At 35.4% G+C, this 21,990-nt stretch overlaps 2 protein-coding genes and 1 pseudogene across 3 annotated transcripts; all 3 read right to left on the bottom strand.

Annotated features, from left to right (window-relative positions):
* Nucleotides 1-2,065: 2,065 nt before the first annotated feature.
* LOC108217956 (very-long-chain aldehyde decarbonylase CER1) lies at nucleotides 2,066-3,839 on the bottom strand. The gene is made up of 6 exons (XM_017390869.2): nucleotides 3,689-3,839; nucleotides 3,278-3,501; nucleotides 2,969-3,201; nucleotides 2,663-2,882; nucleotides 2,383-2,562; nucleotides 2,066-2,297 (listed from the first exon to the last, which is right to left on the bottom strand). The coding sequence occupies exons 1-5, from the start codon at nucleotides 3,746-3,748 to the stop codon at nucleotides 2,397-2,399; spliced, it is 903 nt and encodes a 300-aa protein (XP_017246358.1). The 5' UTR covers nucleotides 3,749-3,839; the 3' UTR covers nucleotides 2,066-2,297; nucleotides 2,383-2,396.
* Nucleotides 3,840-4,864: 1,025 nt separating this feature from the next.
* Nucleotides 4,865-6,701, bottom strand: LOC108218144 (very-long-chain aldehyde decarbonylase CER1-like; annotated as a pseudogene).
* Nucleotides 6,702-11,591: 4,890 nt separating this feature from the next.
* Nucleotides 11,592-17,152, bottom strand: LOC108216902 (very-long-chain aldehyde decarbonylase CER1). Of its 2 annotated transcripts, none has more exons than XM_064091236.1 (10): nucleotides 16,961-17,152; nucleotides 16,498-16,721; nucleotides 15,549-15,781; nucleotides 14,556-14,775; nucleotides 13,118-13,499; nucleotides 12,921-13,028; nucleotides 12,625-12,825; nucleotides 12,424-12,522; nucleotides 12,162-12,335; nucleotides 11,592-12,059 (listed from the first exon to the last, which is right to left on the bottom strand). In XM_064091236.1, the coding sequence occupies exons 1-10, from the start codon at nucleotides 17,018-17,020 to the stop codon at nucleotides 11,877-11,879; spliced, it is 1,884 nt and encodes a 627-aa protein (XP_063947306.1). In that variant the 5' UTR covers nucleotides 17,021-17,152; the 3' UTR covers nucleotides 11,592-11,876. The 2 variants fall into 2 exon arrangements, with proteins under 2 accessions (XP_063947306.1, XP_063947307.1); XM_064091237.1 differs by having other exon boundaries at nucleotides 12,625-12,821; nucleotides 12,917-13,028.
* Between the last annotated feature and the right edge of the window lie 4,838 nt (nucleotides 17,153-21,990).

Below are 21,990 nucleotides of genomic sequence, written 5' to 3' on the forward strand. Positions count from 1 at the left end.
AAGTATTTTTTTTCAAATAAAATTGATATGAAAAAGTATGAATATAGTCATGAAAGATATCGTACATGACGCTTTTAAATTCATAATGTACGATTTTAAAGCCATTTTATCTACTTTTCTTCACGTACTCTATCCTGAATAAATTAGCGGGGGATAGATCATTTGGCAATGTTTGTTCTATGAAAATAAGGATTTCACGAAAAAATTTACATTTTACATATTTAATAACTGTTTTATATTTTCTATTTGTATAAATTAATGAATCACCTTGTTTGGAATAAAAAGTACGCATTAAGGTTTTCTTTTTTCGAAAATAAGGTGAACCAGAGTGGGTAACAAACTATTGTCAAATTTTGTGCAATGCAATAAAATTCTAAGTTAAATTCAAGGAAGGTTTAAAAACTTTTGGATGCTTATATACGCGCGTGTGTGTATTGCGACATTGAGGTGTGTAAATTATTTGAATTTAATCACATAATGCTATAGTTTTCATCACAAATTATTATTTTTGAGATTCATAAATTTCTATTAGGACCCATTATAAATGTCATGATTAGTGTTTCATGTTTTTCAAGATCTGTGCTCAATCTATAGTTACAAAGACCGAACTTGAATTGATGACCCAACCCATTATTAAATCATTACACTTGTTCTAAACAATTTTTTCTCGATCTTGGTTTTATTCATTAGAACACTTGGTTGTAAATTTAGCCAAAGAAATTAGACTCCCAGGATCCTCTTATTAACATTGGATGCATCCGATTGACTATTTGTTACTTAAATTAAAATAAAAGTATGGGAATAAAGCATGAGTTGAGTGTTCATGTGAAACCATATGTGAAAGAGAATATTTTTAATTTTTATTTATTTCATTTTTCTATAAATCAGTTGTTAATAATGTACGTAGAACTTTTCAAAAAAAAAATAATAATGTACGTAGAAACAAATCTCTTTGTAATAAAAAAAACTGTCAAATTAATAATTTCATATTTTGATGACAAACAAGAAACCAGTTATATTAGAAATATTATTTTAAACTCATAAAACCCAATCTTACTAAAGATTTTTTTGACTTACCCTAATATTTCATCATTTAAACTTGTTTTGGATAGTGATAATATAATATTTTAGAAGTTGTCAAAATCATGTTTTGAGACTACGTGAGTAGACAATGCCTCAAGAATTAGATAATTTCTCAAGAATTAGATAATTTGGTAAGGACACGAATTAAAACTTATTATTATTTATATGTCTATTATTTATTAGGGTCAGAATCATGAGATAGACAGTCGAGTTTCTAGTATCATTTTTGAGACTTGTCAAAGTGAATAGATAAAAAATTTCAACTAGATCCCCAAGGAGTTCTCGTGTAAGTGTTAGGACGTATTTTCCAGGCTTGAACAGTAACTGATAATCCCATAATAGATTAAGCACCAAACATAAATGGTTCAACGAAAACTTATATGAAATTATGAATATAATCAAGAAGATATCGTGCAAGACGTTTTAAAATGTAGCTAGAGCATTAGTAAGATGGAACGGCATAATGATAAAATAAGGTTTTCAAGAAAAAAATTCACATTTTATGTAAGTGATAATTGTTTTATATTTTGTATTTGTATAAATCATTCACTTGTTTGGGGGGAAAGTATACATTAAGGGTTTTTTTTTTCCAGAAATAAGGTGAACCAGAGTGGGTAACAACTTATTTAATGTCAAATTTTATGCACTATTAGAAAATTAGAAGTTAAACTGAATTAAGGACATTTGTTAGTTTAAACAAGTTGGACGGATTTAGTCCATTGCTAGGCATTGCACTCAGTAAGTTTCACTTCACTCTTTACACTCAGCAATACAACAAACATACCATTTACGACAGATCACTTATGCCTGATCTTCTCGCTCAACTTACGACGGGAATTTGGATTCAGTCCTAAGTTTTTATGATGGGAAACGAATCAGTCATAAATACACTTATTTAAATATTTTCTTTTAATTAAAAAATAATTAAAAAGATCCAGTCATGAAAACGATATCGTTTTTGTATTATAATTTACGACGGATATATTAAATAAACTCAAAGCGATAGATAAACAAGAAATTATATGTTGTTGCATTACATCAGAATAAAGTTCATAATTAAGAGTCTAAACGCAGCTAGCGAATTGATACTGGAGTGAGGTAGAAGGCTGGAAACCAAATGGTCCAACAATCCGAAACCAACTGGAAACACATTATTCACTGACGGAAACACTAAACCATCAAAAACATCCTTCAAGATATGATCCATCTGAATTCTGAGGAATAACACACAAGTATTAATTCATGGACTTTTACAAAGTTTGAAGCAACCATGATTGATGTTTGGGTAGAGAAGCATACCATATAGCTAGTCTTCACAATATTGTAGGATGAACTACATCAGGTGTTACTTCTTTGCGTCTAGCTGAAGCTTCAAACAACGCGTCGCTGCCTTCATCCATGGTTCCGTAAATGTAGTCATAAAGTGGCATGAATAATGCATAATTTGTCTGGAATTGAGTATGATGGAGGGAATGATACCTGTTTTTACACATTAAATTGAAGCAATGATTATTAACTGAGATAAAATTATTTGTTTTCATTTTTGTTCTAAAATGTGTTTGTGTGTGTCTGAACTTACGAGGGAGTATAGAATATGTATTTGAATGGAGGAAATATGGAGAAGATGCGAGGCGGTATGAACTCAAAGTTGCAGTGGCCCATGTAGTTCATGAGATCAATAAACGTGATGTATCCGAAGATGGACACTACCGAAGCTGTTCCATTCAGTACTGTGGCAGTTACAGGTGCTCCAAACAGCAGAAAATAGACTAGGTGCTCTGCAAAGGGATGAATAACAGCTGCCATGCACAAGATATATTCTTAAGTACAAGTTTTGTATTCAGATAATGATGAAAAATGCTAATCAAGTTACGAAAGTTGTTACATGAGATGGGCTGGGTAACAATGGAGGAATGGTGGTGAGAATGGTAACGAGAGTAGAGATAGTGGTGGTGCAGTGCTCTGTGGAGCCAGTAGTATACGAACTCAACAGGCCCGGCATGAAGTAAAATGGTAATTATGATACCATCACTTCTGTAAATGCTCAGTTTCGAAGCCCCAGGAAGGATCCAGCCCCCGGCATATAACACAAGTCCGTTCATCACTATCTGGTCATCCCTGTCCGAATTTATATCCATGACAAACATGTCACTCAAGTGCAGGTTTTAAAATACAAGAAATTTTATGTACTTACCAATTCATTTCCCTCACAAATTGATCAAACTGAATTTCCTTATCAGTTATCCTGTTCCTCGCGATGGCTGTTTTGCGTCGAGAGAGTAAAGTCCACAACTGAGCATGGATCATTCTTGACAAGAGAAAGGGGAGAACAAGGAAGTTGGTAACATCTCTTTCAGCTTTCTCTTGAGTAGCGAAAGAGTACAAGCTATGTGCAACCAATGGCGCCAAAATCCCGTACTTCACAACAGTTACATATATATTGCACAGTTAAAAATACAAGAAATTAAGAAAAAATAAAGAAACTCAGCACCTACACACGTAAACACATAGAAACATGAATCAAGATTCACCAAATTCAAGATTATTTTGTTTTTGTGAAAGTATAAATAGAACTCTAGAATTTTGATAAGCATTTGAGGAGCACCTTAAAGCCACCAAGTTTCTTCCATGGCCAGTCAGTGAGCAACCCTGGATTTGAAGCCATCCTTTGAAACTGCAGGAAAAGGTTTCAACTCTACCTTGATCTATGAACATTTGTGCTCTTAATAATTTAGGTTTTATAAGAAAATTTGTATCGCTTTCCATCCACATCAATGTATTCGGCATCTTTGCACTTATAGCAAAATATCGATTGGGACCTTTTCAGTCCTCACGGGTAGACTGACCAAACTACCAGAGTTGCTTTAGCTGCTATTGCCATGAAACCTTACATTATTTAAAATGCTTATTTCTTCATTTGAAGGAATCCTATGTGCTTTGTGCATTTGTGGGTATAGCAGTTATGGCAATCTGATCAGTTGTTCAATTTTACTTTGACGAATTTGGATATATTACAAAATATTTATTCTTTTAATGTAATACACAACTTTCAGATTATAGTGCATAAGCATAACCAAAAGTACGTGATGGGCTCCCGGACATTAGTCTGAAACCATATTAATAAATGTAACTGAATACTTCGTCCTATATACAGGACTATTTGCACTCAGCTTTCATTAATGGTTGATTACATTAATTTTTTTGACCATATTCTTGAGAAAAGGTTGTGGGATTATTAGATGTTCATTAAAAAGAATGTATGAAATTTATATTTGCAGACTGGTAGTGTTGTCAAAGTGATGTATATAGGCTTTCGGATCACCTTCCTCGAGCAAATAGGTCATGAAGTCAGACCCATAGGATTTCTCTGATCGTTGTCTTTTGCTCCTTCTCACAACCCCCCACATTTTAATGTCAAATTTTATGCACTATTAGAAAATTAGAAGTTAAACTGAAGGACATTTGTTAGTTTAAACAAGTTGGACGGATTTAGTCCGTTGCTAGGCATTGCACTCAGTACGTTTCACTTCACTCTTTACACTCATCAGCAATACAACAAACATACCCATTTACGAAGGATAACTTATGCTTGATCTACTCGCTCAACTTACAACGAAAATTTGGATTCGGTCGTAAGATTTTATGATGGAAAAAGAATCGTCGTAAATTCACTTATTTTCTCTTAATAAAAAAAATAATTAAAAAGTTCCAGTCATGATAACGATATCGTTTTTGTATTGGAATTTACGACGGATATATTAAATAAACTCAAAGCGATAGATAAACAAGAAATTATATGTTTGTTGCATTTCATCAGAATAAAGTTTCATAATTAAGAGTCTAAACGCAGCTAGCGAATTGATACTAGAGTGAGGTAGAAGGTTGGAAACCAAATGGTCCAACAATCCGAAACCAACTGGAAACACATTATTCACTGACCGAAACAGTACTAAACCATCAAACGCATCCTTCAAGATATGATCCATCTGAATTCTGAGGAATAAGACACAAGTATTGATTGATGGACTTTTACAAAGTTTGAAGCAACCATGATTGATGTTTGGGTAGAGAGGCATACCATATAGTCTTCACATTGCAGGATGAACTACGTCAGGTATTACTTCTTTGCGTCTAGCTGAAGCTTCAAACAAAGCGTCGCTGCATTCATCCATGGTTCCGTAAATGTAGTCATAAAGTGGCATGAATAATGCATAATTTGTCCGGAATTGAGTATGATGGAGGGAATGATACCTGTTTTTTACATATTAAATTAAAACAATGATTGTTAACTGAGATAAAATTATTCGTTTTCATTTTTGTTCTAAAATATGTTTGTGTGTGTCTGAACTTACGAGGGTGTATAGAATATGAATTTGAATGGAGGAAATATGGAGAAGACACGAGGCGGTATGAACTCAAAGTTGCAGTGGCCCACGTAGTTCATGAGATCAATAAACGTGATATATCCGAAGATCGATACTACTGAAGCTGTTCCATTCAGTACTGTGGCAGTTACAGGTGCTCCAAACAGCAGAAAATAGACTAGGTGCTCTGCAAAGGGATGAATTACAGCTGCCATGCACAAGATATATGGTTGAATAAATATGGTTCATACTATAAGTAATCAAGTACAAGTTCTGTTTTAAGATAATAATGAAAAATGCTAATCAAGTAATTAAAGTTGTTACATGAGATGGGCTCGGTGACAATGGAGGAATGGTGGTGAGAATGGTATCGAGAGTAGAGGTAGTGGTGGTGCAGTGCTCTGTGCAGCCAGTAGTATACGAACTCAACAGGCCCGGCATGCAGTAAAATGGTAATTATGATGCCATCACTTCTGTAAATGCTCAGTTTCGAAGCTCCAGGAAGGATCCAGCCCCCGGCATATAACACAAGTCCGTTCATCACTATGTGGTCATCCCTGTCCAAATTTATACGCGTAACAAACATTTCACACAGGTACAGGTTTAAAAATTCGAAAAAATCTGTGTACAGAAAATTTATGGATTGGACCACTTACCAATCCATTTCCCTGACGAACTGATCAAACGGAATTTCCTTATCAGTTATCCTGTTCCTCATGTTGGCTGTTTTGCGTCGGGAGAGTAAAGTCCAAAACTGAGCGTGGATCATTCGTGACAAGAGAAACGGGAGGACAAGGAAGTTGGTAACATCTCTTTCAGCTTTCTCTTGAGTAGCAAAGAGTACAAGCTATGTGCAACCAATGGCGCCAAAATCCCATACTTCACAACAGTTACATATTGCACAGTTAAAAATACAAGAAATTAAGAAGAAGAAAAAAAGAAACTCAACACCTACACACGCACACACAAGTAAACATGAATCAAGATTAAAAAAAATGTAAAAGTATAGAACTCGAAAATTTTAATATATTAATTTTGGATAAGGATTTGAGGAGTACCTTAAAGCCACCAAGTTTCTTCCATGGCCAGTCAGTGAGCAACCCTGGATTTGAAGCCATCCTTTGAAACTGCAGGAAAAGGTTTCAACTATACCTTGATGTATGAACATTTGTGCTCTTAATTATTTAGGTACATTTTATAAGAAAATTTGTATCGCTTTCCATCCACTTCAATGTATTCGGCATCTTTGTACTTATAGTAAATCATCGATTGAGACCTTTTCAGTCCTCACGGGTAGACTGACCAAACTACCAAACTGCCATGAAAGCTTACATTATTCAGCAAAATGCCTATTTCTTCATTTGAAAGAATCCTATGTGCTTTGTGCATTTGTGGGTATAGCAGTTATGGCAATCTGATCAGTTCAATTTTACTCTGACGAATTTGGATATATTACAAAATATTTATTCTTTTAATGTAATACACAACTTTCAGATTATAGTGCATAAGCATAAGCAACAGTACGTAATGGGCTCCCGGACATTAGTCTGAAACCATATTAATAAATGAAACTGACTACTTCGTCCTATATACAGGACTATTTGCACTCAGCTTTCATTAATTAGCACTCAGCACTCGGTGTGGTTGATTTCGTTAATTGTTTTTGACCATATTCTTGAGAAAAGGTTGTGGGATTATTAGATGTTCATGAAAAAAATGTAGAAATTTATATTTTCAGACTGGCAGTGTTGTCAAAGTGATGTATATAGGCTTTCGGATCACCATTCTCGAGTAAATAGGTCATGAAGTCAGACCCATATATGACCGTTGTCTTTTGCTCCTCCTCACAACCCCCCACATTTTCGTCTTCACTTTCATCATTCTCATTTTTATCATCTATTGATTCATGAGTTCGTTTAGATGTCGTAGGGTGCTCGTTTCATGGATTACAAGAAAACGTAGTCTCAAAGAATGAGGCATTCCTTGATTCCAAAATAGTATTCTTTTGAATCTTAGAATCATGAACAAGAAACCGATATGCAGTACTATGTGGAAGATATCCGATGAAGATACAATCCACGGTTTTTGGACCTATCTTCACCTTCTTAGGTGTAGGGATCAGTAACTTTGCAAGGCACCCCCACACTTTCAGCTGTTTGTAACTCGGTTTCTTTTTCTCATATTTCATAAGGACTCAAATCTTTATTCTTGCGCATCGTAATATTTAAAATACTATTCACGCTTAAGATGGCTTCCCCCCACATCGATTGCGGAAGTCTAGAGCTTAGTAACATCGCATTCGTCATCTCCTCGAGAGTGCGATTCTTCCTCTCAGCCACTCCATTTGATTTAGGGGAGTATGGTGCAGTGAACTCACGGATTATACCATGTTGTGAACAGAATTCCCCAAATGGTTCAACATATTCACCTCCACGATCGCTACGTATGGTTTTGATTTTCTCAATTTGTTGTCTCTCAACTTCTTCCTTATAGATTTTAAATTTATCTATAGCTTCATCTTTGCTTTTCAACAAATATACATAGCAGTATTCTGTACAATCATCTATGAATGTAATAAAATACTTGTATCCGCCTCTTGTTGGAGCCAATTTTAAATCACATATATCACTATGCATTAGTTCTAGTACTTCAGTGTTTCTTTCAATACGTTTAAATGATGATATCGTTAATTTTGACTCAACACAAGTTTCACACTTATGTTTTGAATCGATAGTTAGTTTTGGTATGTATTATTTTGCACTTAATCTTCGTAAAGTGTCATTATTTACATGTTCTAATCTAGCATATCATAATTGAGCCCAAACCCAGTGGAAAATAAAATTCCTCAAAACTAGTATGTGATTATTCGGGCCAAGATTTTACCGCATGCGTGTCCGCAGGTCGCACGTGGGTGTTGGAGCAATACATTGGTAACACATGTGAACACTCCATAAGTGTTTTGCTATATAAAGCCAAGTATTCTCGTTTGCAATATCAATGTGGGACTTCTAACACATTCCTCATTTTTCCACTTCCAAGAGACCAATTTTGGATACTATAATCTCATTCATCTCTTAGTCATTCTGAGTGATTCAAAGTGTCTTGGAAAGATCTCCCGGAGGAGAACGCGCTCAAAGCGCCACTCGTTGTGCGCACACAACAATCGTTACTCAAATATGTGACTCAAAATTGACATAACAATGTGAGGAAAAACCCCACATTTTCCAACATGTAATGCTCTGAAACACCACTTTTCCAACTCCTCCCCATTTCTTACTTCTCAATGTCTCCACACTGCCCACTTATATATATTCCAAAATCTATAACAAATAAACCTACTTTATTATTTTTATCATTGACATATTTTATGATTTAAGTATTCTTATTACTTTTCTTTGTAGTTCACTTCTGGATTTTTTATTTTTCTAAAAGAACTTTCTAATTTAAAACATGCAAATATGCACATATTCCTTCTAGCCTAAGCTAAATATCATATGCTAACTATATTAACTCTATTATGCTACCATCACATCATCTCACATGCATATTTCTCAACTTGCTAAGCATGTCCAAGAGGCTCTCTCTATATATGAGCTCTTAAGTAGAAAAATAAAGAGTCTCGATTGAAATAGAGCTCCAAGAGACTCTCCAAGGCTCTTTGTAAATTTAAGAGACTTTCTCTCTCCTCTTGTTAGTGTTAGGATCGCATCCATTATAAATTGACGTTAATCAAACACAATTACAGTTACGAAAGTAAAGAACACAAATAATTAACATGAAAACCCCTGAAGGGAGGCTAAAACCACCAATCCACTAAATATGAATGTATTACAAGATTGGAGTCGCTCCCTCACTCAACTCTCTTGTATACACACCCCTCAATTTGATCACAAAAGTCCTCTCTTGTGTATCTCTCACACAACTATCTAACTTGTGCAATACATAAAATTCTTACAAATAACTATGTTTATAGGCACCTCAAATATTCTAATCCTAATTTACTTCAAATCCTATTTATGTTGATTACCATCTTTTCCTATCTTGGATAGAAATCCTTCCACAATTAATATTTTACCAAGAATCGGATTACCTCAATTATCATAAATAATATACCTTCTCCAGTTACGATTCTTAACTTATTTAGGAATTCGGGATGAGATTACCTCAATTACTCGGCGGAGATTTACTCCTTCCTTGCGGGTCATTGCGCGTGCGACTCCTCCCTTTTTAGTACTTTGGACAACCAAAATCGTCTCACCACTTTGAGAAACAACATCCGTTGTCATCCTCTCATTATCTCTTAACGCCTTTAACACATCATCAAGCGCACGAGATGTCCTCCCCATTAACAACGTCTATTTAATATATTTGAAGGACATCAATAATGATGACAACAGCAACAGAACTTGTTCCTCGTCTTTCATCAGCTCATCAATATTAGCTAGATGACATACCAGCTGATTAAAACAACTAATGTGATCATGGAGATTACCTTCTTCATCCAGTTTTAAAGAGTACAACTCCATCTTCAAATAAAGTCGGTTGGTCAACGACTTTGAAGCGTATATGCTTGCTAACTTGTCCCATATCTCCTTAGGTGTCGACTCCTTCAACACGTTATATCTCACATCAGGTGCAAGTGCCAGCCTGATTATGCTCGCCGCTCTCTTCTGGATATTTGCCCAATCTGTATCACTCATCTCTTTTGGCTTCGTCTCTTCAAGGCATCATCAAGTCCTTGTTGAATTAACACATCCTTGACGATTAATTGCCATATAGTGAAATCCGTCTTCCCATCACGCTTGGGTGCATCAATCCTCAACGATTTCGGATCCTCCATCAAGCCAAAAAATCAACTCAAGACCAACTAACAACGCAAACAGCCTACTTCATGATTGCCTCCTCTTTAACGTTGAATCTACTCCTCGAACCTGAGCTCTTGATACCAGTTTGTTAGGATCGCATCCACTATAATTGACGTTAATCAAACACAATTACAAGCACGAAAGTAGAGAACAAAAATTATTAACGTGGAAACCCCTTGAGGGAGGGTAAAACCACCAATCCACTAAATATGAATGTATTACAAGATTGTAGTCGCTCCCTCACTCAACACTCTTGTATACACACCCCTCAACTTGATCACAAAAGTTCTCTCTTATGTATCCCTCACACAACTCTCTAACTTTTGCAATACAGAAAACTCCTACAAATAACTATATTTATAGGCACCCGAAATATTCTAATCCTGATTTACTTTAAATCCTATTTATGATAATTACCATCTTTTCTTATCGTGGATAGAAATCCATCCACAATTAATATTCTACCAAGAATCAGATTACCTCAATTATCATAAATATGGTACCTTCTCTGATTAGGATTCTTAACTTATTTAGGAATTCGGGACAGAACCAACAGTTAGATCTTCCACATGGATCTTAACTTATTTCTATTAATATAAATGAGTTAAATCTCAAAGTGATCACTAAAGTGAAGAGTTGTTATCAAATTAGTCATCAAACTTATTGAGGTATCGCTTTAATCACTAAAGTCAAAATAAATATCAAACAAATACCTCAAAATATGTTCTCGAGAACTAAAAATTGTTTTTGTGGAGTTCTATACATTTTTCTTGAATGCTACTACAACCAAATGAAAAGTGATGAATTCTAGTATTTTCGATGATATAGTAAGATTTTAAAAAATTAATCTACTATTTAGTTTTAATTTTATAGTTATTTTTTTTATTTAAATAAAAATAATTAGTAGACAAATTTTAAAAATCTCACTATATTATCTAATATACTAGAATTCATAACTTTTCATTAATTTGATTGTAGTAGCATTCAAGAATAATGTATAGAATTCCGTAAAAATAATTTTTAGTTCTCGAGCATATTTGAGGTATTTCTTTGATATTTATTTTGACTTTAATGATTCAAGCGATATCGCGTTAAGTTTGATGACTAATTTGGTACCAACCCTTCACTTCAGTGAGCACTTTGAGATTTAATCCGTGATAAAAATTCATCATCTCCTGCTCATCCATTACATTTCTCTCTTTTTTAATTCTTATATTATTAAAATACTACAGAATAAAGATGAACATAAACAAAACGTTGGAGTTGACACCCTTAAAAATATACAAACTTATTAAGAGCCATATATATGCTCTTTAGAGCTAATCAATAGAATGGCTCGTTACATTTCTGATAGTAAATACACAACAACAAAGGTTGGGAATAACCACACCAAACACATATAACTTGTCCGAATTTAATTAAGTTTGAATACAAAATTATATTGATGCTAAAAATAAGGATACTGGTATCCATTACAGCCAACTAGCGATAAAGAGCTTCCTGCATGTGTTACTTTCAAATGTAAATTATCAGAAACGGATCAACCAGATTTCTGCTGTTGCGCTTACAGCTTCTTGCTTGCATCAGTCGGCATTGCAATTGGACGAAATCCATGTTGAAGAGTAGCTTGCCAAATTTTCTCAATGCTGAACATCATGTGTCCACATTCATGAACATCCCAGCCTTCTAATGCATGAACTATCCCAGCTATGCGCCATGCACTCATTACCCTCCTCGGTAACCAATTCTGGCACAGCAACATTACTCACAGCTTTAGGATATAAGTTTTTTTTATCTCACTATCTAATTTAGCTACCAGAAGATTTTGTCCCAATTAATATATTCTTACCTCACATGAGTCTAGGTTCTCCAGATGCTTCGGGGTAGACATTGCAGGAGTGTAATGGTAAAAGCAATCTTTACGCAATTTCTGGAGAGGAAACTGAGAGACGGGAATAAATAATGTTCCTTTTGATGCCTTCATCTGTTCAGCTTTTCCCACTCCTTCTCCAACCAGCCATATCTTCAAAAATTAATATCTCAAATTTATAGCCACTACATGTCAATTGAGGTACTAAGAATCAAGATTTTCATATAGTACATTATGTTACCTTTTGGGAAAAATCTCTTGAAAGGGTTAAATTATTCTGAACTTCAGTGCTGCATTTTTCTTTAAGCATTATATAGTCATCTTCATCAGAAACGGATACCTAGTGCAACCCATTTATGAATTTCATTAGAAAATTAAATAAATAAATAAAAAATTCCTTCGGGTGCATAAAGAAATACAAACATAACAGTGGAAGTATTACCTGAATGCCCCTTTGACACAAGACAATAGCAACTGAACAGCAGACCTTGGATAAATTGCCTCTAAGGGAAACTTTAGTTGTTCCCTTCGGAATGTTATTGAGCACTACAGCAACTGCCAGGCTACTCCCATCCACCAACTTCACTTTTAGCTGAGGATGCCTTCTTATGAAGAGCTCTCCATTTCTATTCACCTCCTCTCCCTACACATTGTACTTAAATAATTAACACAGCCTTATATCGACCAGAATTCATTAAAATATCGACCTAATTATATACCACAGTAAACAGAACTTGCCTGATTAAGTAGGCCAAGAGTTAACACTCTGGTTCCTTTCTCCTCTGCCTCAAGTATAGCTTCCTCAATTAGGCTATTGATCTTTGCTCTTTGTCTAAGTAAAGAATACTGCAATAAACATACCAAATCATTAAATTACTCGGTCCCCAAGATCAAATAGATAATTATATGAGCTAGCTAGTTAAATATAGACATACTTGTATGCTGTATCTTGGAATAGCCCATGTCTGTAACTTAAGCGTCTTAAAAACATTCCTCTCAACAACAAATGACCGCCCGCAGAACCATGTAACCATCATGGACCACAGTGTCACAGGCCACATCAACCGCATGTACCAATTATGTGAAGTGGACAGGGGTTTAGATGCCAGAGAGGCAAATCCAAGGCGAAGATGGTAGATGGACTCGGGTGTCGTTAGATGTGTCAAATGAACCACATTTGGGGACTCCTCTGCCCTTCTAAGTGAATTTTCGTATAATGTGTCTGTAGACTGGTCCATGGTGCCATAAATGTAATCATAGAATGGCATGAATAGGGAGTAATTGGATCGGAATTGGGTGTGATGCAGCGAATGAAACCTGTTGAGGAAGAACATAAGAGTACATATACTAAAATTCTTGAAATACATATTCTATTGCCTCAACGTAGTATTATTCTTGTGTGTAGATTCATTCTACAATGAACTACGGCATTGCATATAATGATATGTATGCTTAATTACCAAAGTAAAATAATCAAGTTATATCAATTGATAGTAAGTATGTTAATCCAGTTTTTCTGTTTCGCCTGCTAGGATGGACACTTGAACACCAGACACGACACAACACAGAAACACATATTTAGTGTCTCATTCACCTGACTAAAAAGTGAAAATTTTGACCAACCTAAAGATTATTTAAGCTAATGATAAAAATTAAATATACATGAGAAGAAACAAAGAAGCAAAAATTTGGAAATGGAAAAGAAGAGGAGATGCCTAATTTAGAAAGCTCTTTAGAAATAATGTTTAATAGAATTTCATTATTGATTTTAGCCAAGAGCCTACTTAAGAGTTAAGACTCCCTGTATGAGTTCTAAGTAGAAAAATGATATAGTATTGGTTTAACTAGAGCTCTGACTATCAAACCACTGTATAAATTTACGAGTTTCTTATCTCCCCTCTATTTTAAAAGCATCCACATGACTCTTAATTTTTATTAATAAAAAAATTATAAAAAAATTTTACTCCTCTTCTAGTTTCAGTATAAATAAAATATGAAATACCGTATCATTATCGAGCATTTTTTGAGTTTACACTTTTAATATTGCACTAACTAATTGTATAATATATATATTATATTTAAGAGACAAACTAAAATAGTATTAAAGACACTCTAACATGTCTTATATTTCTGAGTGCTTGTTTGGTAATGATAAGGGAAGTAATTTTCTATGGTGACTTCTATTTCTTGTCTTTGCTCTGCGGGGAAGTAACAAAAAAATTGTTTGGTTAACATGTTGGATATTATACTTCCTGCGCATACTTTTGTTTGTATATTTCACTTAATTCCGAGATAATATATTTTTGTTGGCCAGAAAGTTCTTCTAATATCCTCTTTGTTATGGTGCACATATAAAAGAAGAGAGGTACTTACGATGGAGTATACATGAGGTACTTGAGAGGAGGGAAGATTGAGAAGAGCCTCCTGGGAATAAGCTCGAAATTGCAATGTCCCAAATTATTCATAAAATCTATATAAGTAATGTAACCAACGAACGAAGCAATTGAGGCTGTCTCAGTCAATGTAGTCGTCAATAATGGTATTGCAAACAGCGTAAAATAGGAGATATGTTCTGCAAATGGATGAACCACAGCTGCATGCACAACCCAAACACAAACACGTTAGTGACCTTGATAGCAATTTTAGATGCTTTTGGTTCACAAAATTAAATACTATGAGCAGGATTGTGGTTGCATTTAAAATTGGTTGGGATCGCCAGCTCTTTCTGTACTTCTTCGTTAAACTTGGAATGAGATCTTATGGTTTTGTTGAAAGTAACATTTATACAGTTTCGAAAAACAAAAGCAACACTTGTATAATACAAGTATACAACATGGGTAGCCTAAATACATCCCAGTTTAATTTAGTCTTGAAAAAAATTTGGGGGGGGGGGGGGGGGGGGGATTTCTGGCCCCGATCGAGATATATATGCTAGTTCGGTTCTCATAACATGCAATCTGTATTCCGCTACTATATGGGGAATTTTCTGGCCCCGATCGAGATATATATTCTAGGTCAGTTCTCATAACATGCAATCTGTATTCCGCTACAATATACCGACTAAAGAACAGTGCTAGGTATCTCAAATAAAGTGCTAGGTATCTCAAATAAATTTCCCAAATATTTACCAAATGATGTGATATAACACATGGCAAAATTTTAATTTGGGGCGCATATCTATGCACGCACGTCCATGTTATTAATAAGAAAGTTACCATTATGTATTGACAACTCAGCATTGTGGAAATTTTTTTGGATATCTAGCATTTCTCCGACTAAATGCCACATATTGCCCAACTAATTAAGCTGAAATATCCTCAAAACATTAATGGATTTCTCCTGCATAAAATAGAGGAAGAGACTTACATGTAATAGGCTCAGTAACAATAGAGGAATGATGATGAGAATGATAGCGGGAGTAGAGGTAGTGGTGGTGTAGAGCCCTGTGGAGCCAGTAATAGATGAACTCGACAGGACCAGCATGGAGCAAGATCGCGATAATTACGCCCTCTGTCCTCCAAAAAGGAAGATTTGAACCTCCTTTCAGTGTCAGGTTTCCCAGATAAAACAGTGTTCCATTAAACAAAATCTGATCATCCCTGTTTCATATCCATAAATGAATCAAGTCAAAAACTAACTATTCTTACTACATCACAGAATCTCATTTAAGATGCACCAATTTTTTCCTCCTGATCTCTGTCTCACTCGTATAATCTTTACTTAGACACTGATTTAATATACCCAAAAAAATTTAGTTCGTGAAGCAAACCTGTAAAACAATAATAAAAATAAAATAATATATATACAAAACAACATATATAATAAATAGAACAACATATATAATGTTAGAATATTGATCCTAGTACCGAAGACCTTCACATTTTAGAATAATTGGATAAAATGATAGAGTAGTGCTGGCTGTACAAAATGGTGTACGGAGAATTTCTTTGTACATAATGATGTAGCAATTGATGTGGTGAATTTTAATTGGAGTTGCTGATGTAAATACATGGGACCATACCAATTAAAACACATCACATGTTATTATGTACACAATTATGTGCACCAAGCATTTTCCAAAATAGACATCAAAATTTATGCCGGTCTTGATAAAACCAACTCCCAATTTTACGATAAATATTTGTCACTTGCATACCACAAACTTGCCCTCACTTATTTTTGACGATTTTTGGAAAATCGAACATCTACCAAAACAATATAGAAAAGATATAAATTCTTAAACTTTCACACATCTAATCAACTGTTTTTTTGTTATTTGACAACTGTTATAGGCAAAGATTGGACGTGAAATTACCAGTTTCTTTCCCTATCAACCTGCTCGAATTCGATAGTTTTGTCAACAATTCGATTGTTCCCTTTGGCTGTTCGGTAGCGAGAAAAAGAAATCCATATCTGGTTGTGAAGCATTCTCCAAAGGAGAATAGGTAATATGAGAAAGTTTGTCAAGTCTCTTTCACGCTCGTCCTTGGCAATGTACGAGTATACGCTGTGAACCACCCATGGAGCCATTACAATATACTGCAACAAGTACACGTAATTACTATAACCTCCATATATAGTACCTGTATGAGGGAGAGAGGGAGAGAGGGGGGGAGAGAGAGAGAGAGGGAGAGGGAGAGGGAGAGGGAGAGAGGGAGAGAGGGAGAGAGAGAGAGAGAGAGAGAGAGAGAGAGAGAGAGAGAGAGAGAGAGACAGAGAGAGAGAGAGAGAGAGAGAGAGAGAGAGAGAGAGAGAGAGAGAGAGAGAGAGAGAGAGACCTTGTAGTTCCCAAGGAATGTCCATGGCCAGTCGGTCAAAACGCCTGGTTTAGTAGCCATGCTCTGCTTGCTTTCTCTTACAATTCTTACTACTTCTCAGCAAAAGTCAGTGGTTCATATGGGTACATCTTCAATTTGGAAAGCATGACATTTATAGACAGAGAGGAGAGTGATGACTGACGAGCATATGTATTAATTATTGTACATGCAAAACTATAGGATATTGATCTTTTCAGAGAAATCAAATAATGGAGCTTCATGAAAGATACGTCATACGTCTATACCTATATAAATCCAACACCTACCAATCAGACACAATTTACAACCATCTTCTGCTCTATTAATTATATACCAGATACTAGCTTGTTGTGTACATACATTTAGCTCTACTTTCTTGCAATTACTCCTATGGACACCGAAAGGTGGCCCATAACAAGCCCCGAGATTAGGGCTGTTTGCCCTAATTGTAGTAAAAAGAAGTCACCTCTTGGTCATTAGGTAGAGATCTGATTACTCATATCTTTCAAAGTGTTAACAGGTATAAAATTGTTATATTGGTATGATATGTTTAGATATTTTAATATTTATGAGTTTTGATCATTTTATATACCACCAGTACATGGAGTGATGATGAGGTTGATATAAAAAATTAAATAAAGCGGTGGGACCAACGAATATTTAGTTTATAAAATGAGTGTATTGGAAGAAAGCCGTAGATGTAGTTAATTTTTATATTACAAAATTTTATAGAATGTATATAATTGAACGGACATTCCAAAAAAAAATGTATAAAAATGAATAGGACAAAACAAGTATCATTTTTATTTGACAGGCTCTCATCCATTTCATTGTTTGAAAGTGAAGACAAATATGGTGCAGAGAACCAATAAGACATCAAAACGTAGGTGCTCAAACAAAAAACAACAGTGACAATCGTATCTAGGTAACTAATATGGTACTACAGTTTAATCATCTGATAATATTCACATGGCACCTGATCAGAATTCTATCTGCATTCTTGTGACTCGTGTGCACATAATCGTCATGCACATAGCAAAGTTCAGATGCCATCAAGAAAGCATTTATAATAGTACATATTGAACAACAAGGCCGAGAACAAACACACGACACGACACACATATTATTTGCCCAAGTTTACATGGTTTAAAAGTGGCTTCTAACCGGTACACAATGGATATGTGGTCCTCTTACTGCATCACTTGCACTGAAAATGGAACATGTGTATTTATTCCGGGTCGAAATATTGGTGATAATATTATGTTGACTCAGGCTCTTTGCAGAGGATATCACATCAACTCGGAGCCTCCAGATGTGTGTTCAAACTAGATATTCAGAAAGCTTTTGATAAATCAATTGGGGTTTTTTATTTGAAGCTCTGGAGAGAATGGGGTTTCCTCAGCGTTTTATTTCCTGGCTTAGAGTATACATAACCACCAGTATGTCATCCTTGAAAATCAATGGCTCAATCGAAGGTTTCTTTAAAAACAAAATGGGATTACGGCAAGGCGATCCGTTATCGCTGTATCTCTTTGTTATCTGTATGGAGGTCTTGACTGCTTACTTAAAGAAGGGCTTGAATAACAATGATGTCTTTTCGAATCATTGGCGTACGAAAGAGTTGCAGCTTCATCATCTTATGTTTGCTGATGATCTGTTATTGTTTTGTAGAGGAGATGATGGGTCAATTCGTGCTATGATGCAGTGCATTACTAAATTTTCTAGCTGTTCTGGTCTTCGCCCTAACCCCCATAAGAGTGTCATGTTTTTCTGCAATGTGGAGCCACAAGTCATCTCTAATACTCTTAATTTGACGGGATTTCAGTCTGGCACCTTTCCCTTGAAGTATTTGGGTCTCCCTATAATCACTTCTAAAGTGAGGCTGCATGACTGTAATTTCTTGATTCAGCGTCTTTGTAACAAAATTGATTCTTGGACTAATGGGTTCCTTCGGTTTTCTGGCCATTTACAACTCCTGAAGACTGTTCTGTTTGGTATTCAAAACTTCTGGGCATCATACTTATTCCTGACAAAGTGTGTTTTAACAAAAATTCAGAGTTTATTTGCTAAATTCCTATAGGGGGCAAGAAAGATGGTAGTTGTCACCACAAAGTTTCTTGGCACGATTGTTGCATTCCGAAAAATGAAGGTGGTTTGGGGCTTAGTAATTTGGTTGAGCGTAATAGAGCTGCTATTTTATTCCAGGTCTGGCGTGCCTCTAATCCGAATGCTGAATCATTATGGATTCGTTGGATCCATACTTGTTTTTTACGTGGGAAATCTATATGGTCTGTTAAGCCTAATTGTGGTACTCCTTGGGCAATTCGTCAAATCCTCAACCTCAGGTCTGAAGCTCTTAATTATTTGGATTTCTCTGTTGGTGCACATTCGAATTTCTTTATGTGGTGTGACCCTTGGCTTAGAAAAAGATCTATGATATCTCGTTTTAGTGAATCTATTGTTTCATTGACACGCTCTAATTCTTCTGCTCGAATCAAGGAATTTCTGGTCAATGGTTCATGGATTTCCCTCCCATCGTATCGTATTCATATTATTGAGCTTTGTAACTTGCTGCAGATGGTTCGGATAGGTCCCGATGATGCTGTTTTATGGAGGGGTAACAAAAAAGTTAATGTATCTCTGATTTGGAATTCTATTCGAACTGTGGGTACTCCTAAACTTTGGGTCCAAGTTGTTTGGCACTTGAAGTCAATTACAAAATGCAGTTTTTTCATGTGGCTTGCTTTACAAGGTCGTCTCCTCACAAAAGATAGAATGAAGATGTTTGGTTGGACTGTGGATGATAAGTGTGTTTTATGCAGATGTACTGAAGAGACCAGTGCTCATGTGTTCACTGATTGCCCTTATGCTGATCTTGTTTTATGAGGCAGTCTTGTTTCCACATCTCATAAATTGGTAGACTGTCAAAGTGGAAATTTCATGCTTGGTAGGCACCCTCGGGTGGAACAACAGATTGGATGGCTTTTTATTTCTATTGTGATATACGAAATTTGGCTGGAAAAGAACAGACGTATTCACAGCAGGGGAAAAGATATTGCTACTGTTCAGTTGCTAAGCAAAATGAAGATCAAGATGCGAGAAAATTTGTTTACTTGTAATAGCTTTAAAAATCATGTTAAAAACGACCACTCAGTTGTAAGATTATTATATTAGACTCAATGACTAGCTAGTGGTTAGTTTGTCCTGTTGACATGATTGTTAGGCCCTTGCAGTCGTGCTTTTGGTGGTGAGCTTGTTTACTACATTCTGTTGGACTGCTCCCGTTGTTTTCTTTTCTTCCTTTTATAAAATTTTAATTTAGCAAAAAAAAAAAGAAAGAAAATGAAACATGCGCATTGAATTTACAGGAACCCGACAACCAGATTTAAGCTGTTGACCTTTCGGGCCGGGAATGATCTATGTTAAACCACATGGTGGTTATTCAGTTATTTTACTGTTATTTTGCTGTTAAGTAAAGGTCAATTTGTTGTTGACTTTTGCGTATATATAGACTTCAGGCCTACTACTTGTGGACTACTTTTTCTTGCTGTAAACATTTCGCTTGTAACAAACTTTGCTTACACATTCTGTGTGTATACAATTTAGTTGCGTATTATCTTCATCCCCTATCTTATATCTATGTGATTCAGAGCTTGTTTCAATGGCGTTTTAGGTTTTAATCCATAACTTTAGATGGTATCAGAGCTATTTCCGCATTTTTCACCATCAATTTTCTGTTTTCGAGCTCATTTTTCACATTTCTAGGGTTTCATCTTTGATCGATCGAGTTTCATCTCCAATTGTTGATTTCCTCTGAGTGATGGCTTCGTCTTCACAACGTCAGAGCTTCGCTCATGTCGTCTCCACTAATAATTGATCCTCTCAAATAAGCACGCCTCCTACTACTGATAATCATAATGTTGATCATAATGTTGCTGATGATGATGTTTTGAGTATCAATAACAATACACATCCGTTGTTTTTGCACAATAACGATCAACCTGGTATGATTCTCATTTCCAAAAAGCTTACTAAATCTGATAATTTTGCAAGCTGGAAACGATCTATGCAAATTGCTCTTTCTGCTAAGAATAAACTTGTGATTGTTAATGGTTCATATGTTGCTCCTCTTGCTACTTCAGTCTTGTTTCCGCATTGGAAACGCGTCAATGATATGGTTATTACATGGATACTTAATACTGTATCGGATGATATTAGTAACAGTATGAATTACATGGATAATATTGCCGATGTTTGGACTGAATTGGATGATCGTTTCTCTATTGCGAGTGGACATAAGATTTACGAGTTGCAAAAGAATTTGTTATGGCACAAAAGATTGGGACATGCACCTAGTAAAGTTTTGTCCAAGATTTCTGACATATCCTTCTCTACACTTGACTTAGTCTGTGATATATGCCCCTTATCAAAACAGTGCAGGTTACCCTTCCCTATTAGTACTTCATTTTCATCCAATAAGTTTGATCTAATACACTGTGACCTTTGGGGCCCTTATAGACTCTTTACTTGTAATGTTTGCAAGTATTTTTTGACTATTCTTGATGATTATTCAAGAGCTTTATGGACTGTCCTTCTTCCTACTAAGCAGTATGCTAGTCAAGCTTTACAAGATTTTTGTCTTCATGTATCAACACAATTCCAGTCATGTTCTGTTAAATGTGTTAGGACGGACAATGGGACATAGTTTGTTAACTCTGATCTTTCTAAGTTTTTTGCTAGTCTGGGTATAATCCACCAAACTACATGTCCATACACCCCTCAACAGAATGGAAAGATTGAGAGGAGACATAACAACCTACTTGAAATGACTAGAGCCCTTTTGTTTCAAAGCAAATTGCCTCACTATTTTTGGGGAGATTGCCTATTAACCTCCACCTACATCATTAACAGACTTCCAAATTCTAAATTAGAATTTGCTACTCCTTATTCTAAACTGTTTGATGAGCCACCATCTTACACAAACCTGAAAGCTTTTGGTTGTCTTGCATATA

This window comes from Daucus carota, chromosome 4, assembly GCF_001625215.2.
Source record: "Daucus carota subsp. sativus chromosome 4, DH1 v3.0, whole genome shotgun sequence".
Taxonomy (NCBI): domain Eukaryota; kingdom Viridiplantae; phylum Streptophyta; class Magnoliopsida; order Apiales; family Apiaceae; genus Daucus; species Daucus carota.

Coding starts and splice junctions, on each gene's coding strand:
- LOC108217956 (XM_017390869.2), bottom strand. CDS start 3,748: ATGGCTTCAAATCCAGGGTTGCTCACTGACTGGCCATGGAAGAAACTT. Junction 3,502..3,688: donor AGAAACTTGGTGGCTTTAAG/GTGCTCCTCAAA, acceptor ACTGTTGTGAAG/TACGGGATTTTGGCGCCATT. Junction 2,883..2,968: donor TGTTACCCAGCCCATCTCAT/GTAACAACTTTC, acceptor TGTGCATGGCAG/CTGTTATTCATCCCTTTGCA.
- LOC108216902 (XM_064091236.1), bottom strand. CDS start 17,020: ATGGCTACTAAACCAGGCGTTTTGACCGACTGGCCATGGACATTCCTT. Junction 12,826..12,920: donor CTCTTGGCCTACTTAATCAG/GCAAGTTCTGTT, acceptor TACAATGTGTAG/GGAGAGGAGGTGAATAGAAA. Junction 12,060..12,161: donor AGAACCTAGACTCATGTGAG/GTAAGAATATAT, acceptor TTGCTGTGCCAG/AATTGGTTACCGAGGAGGGT.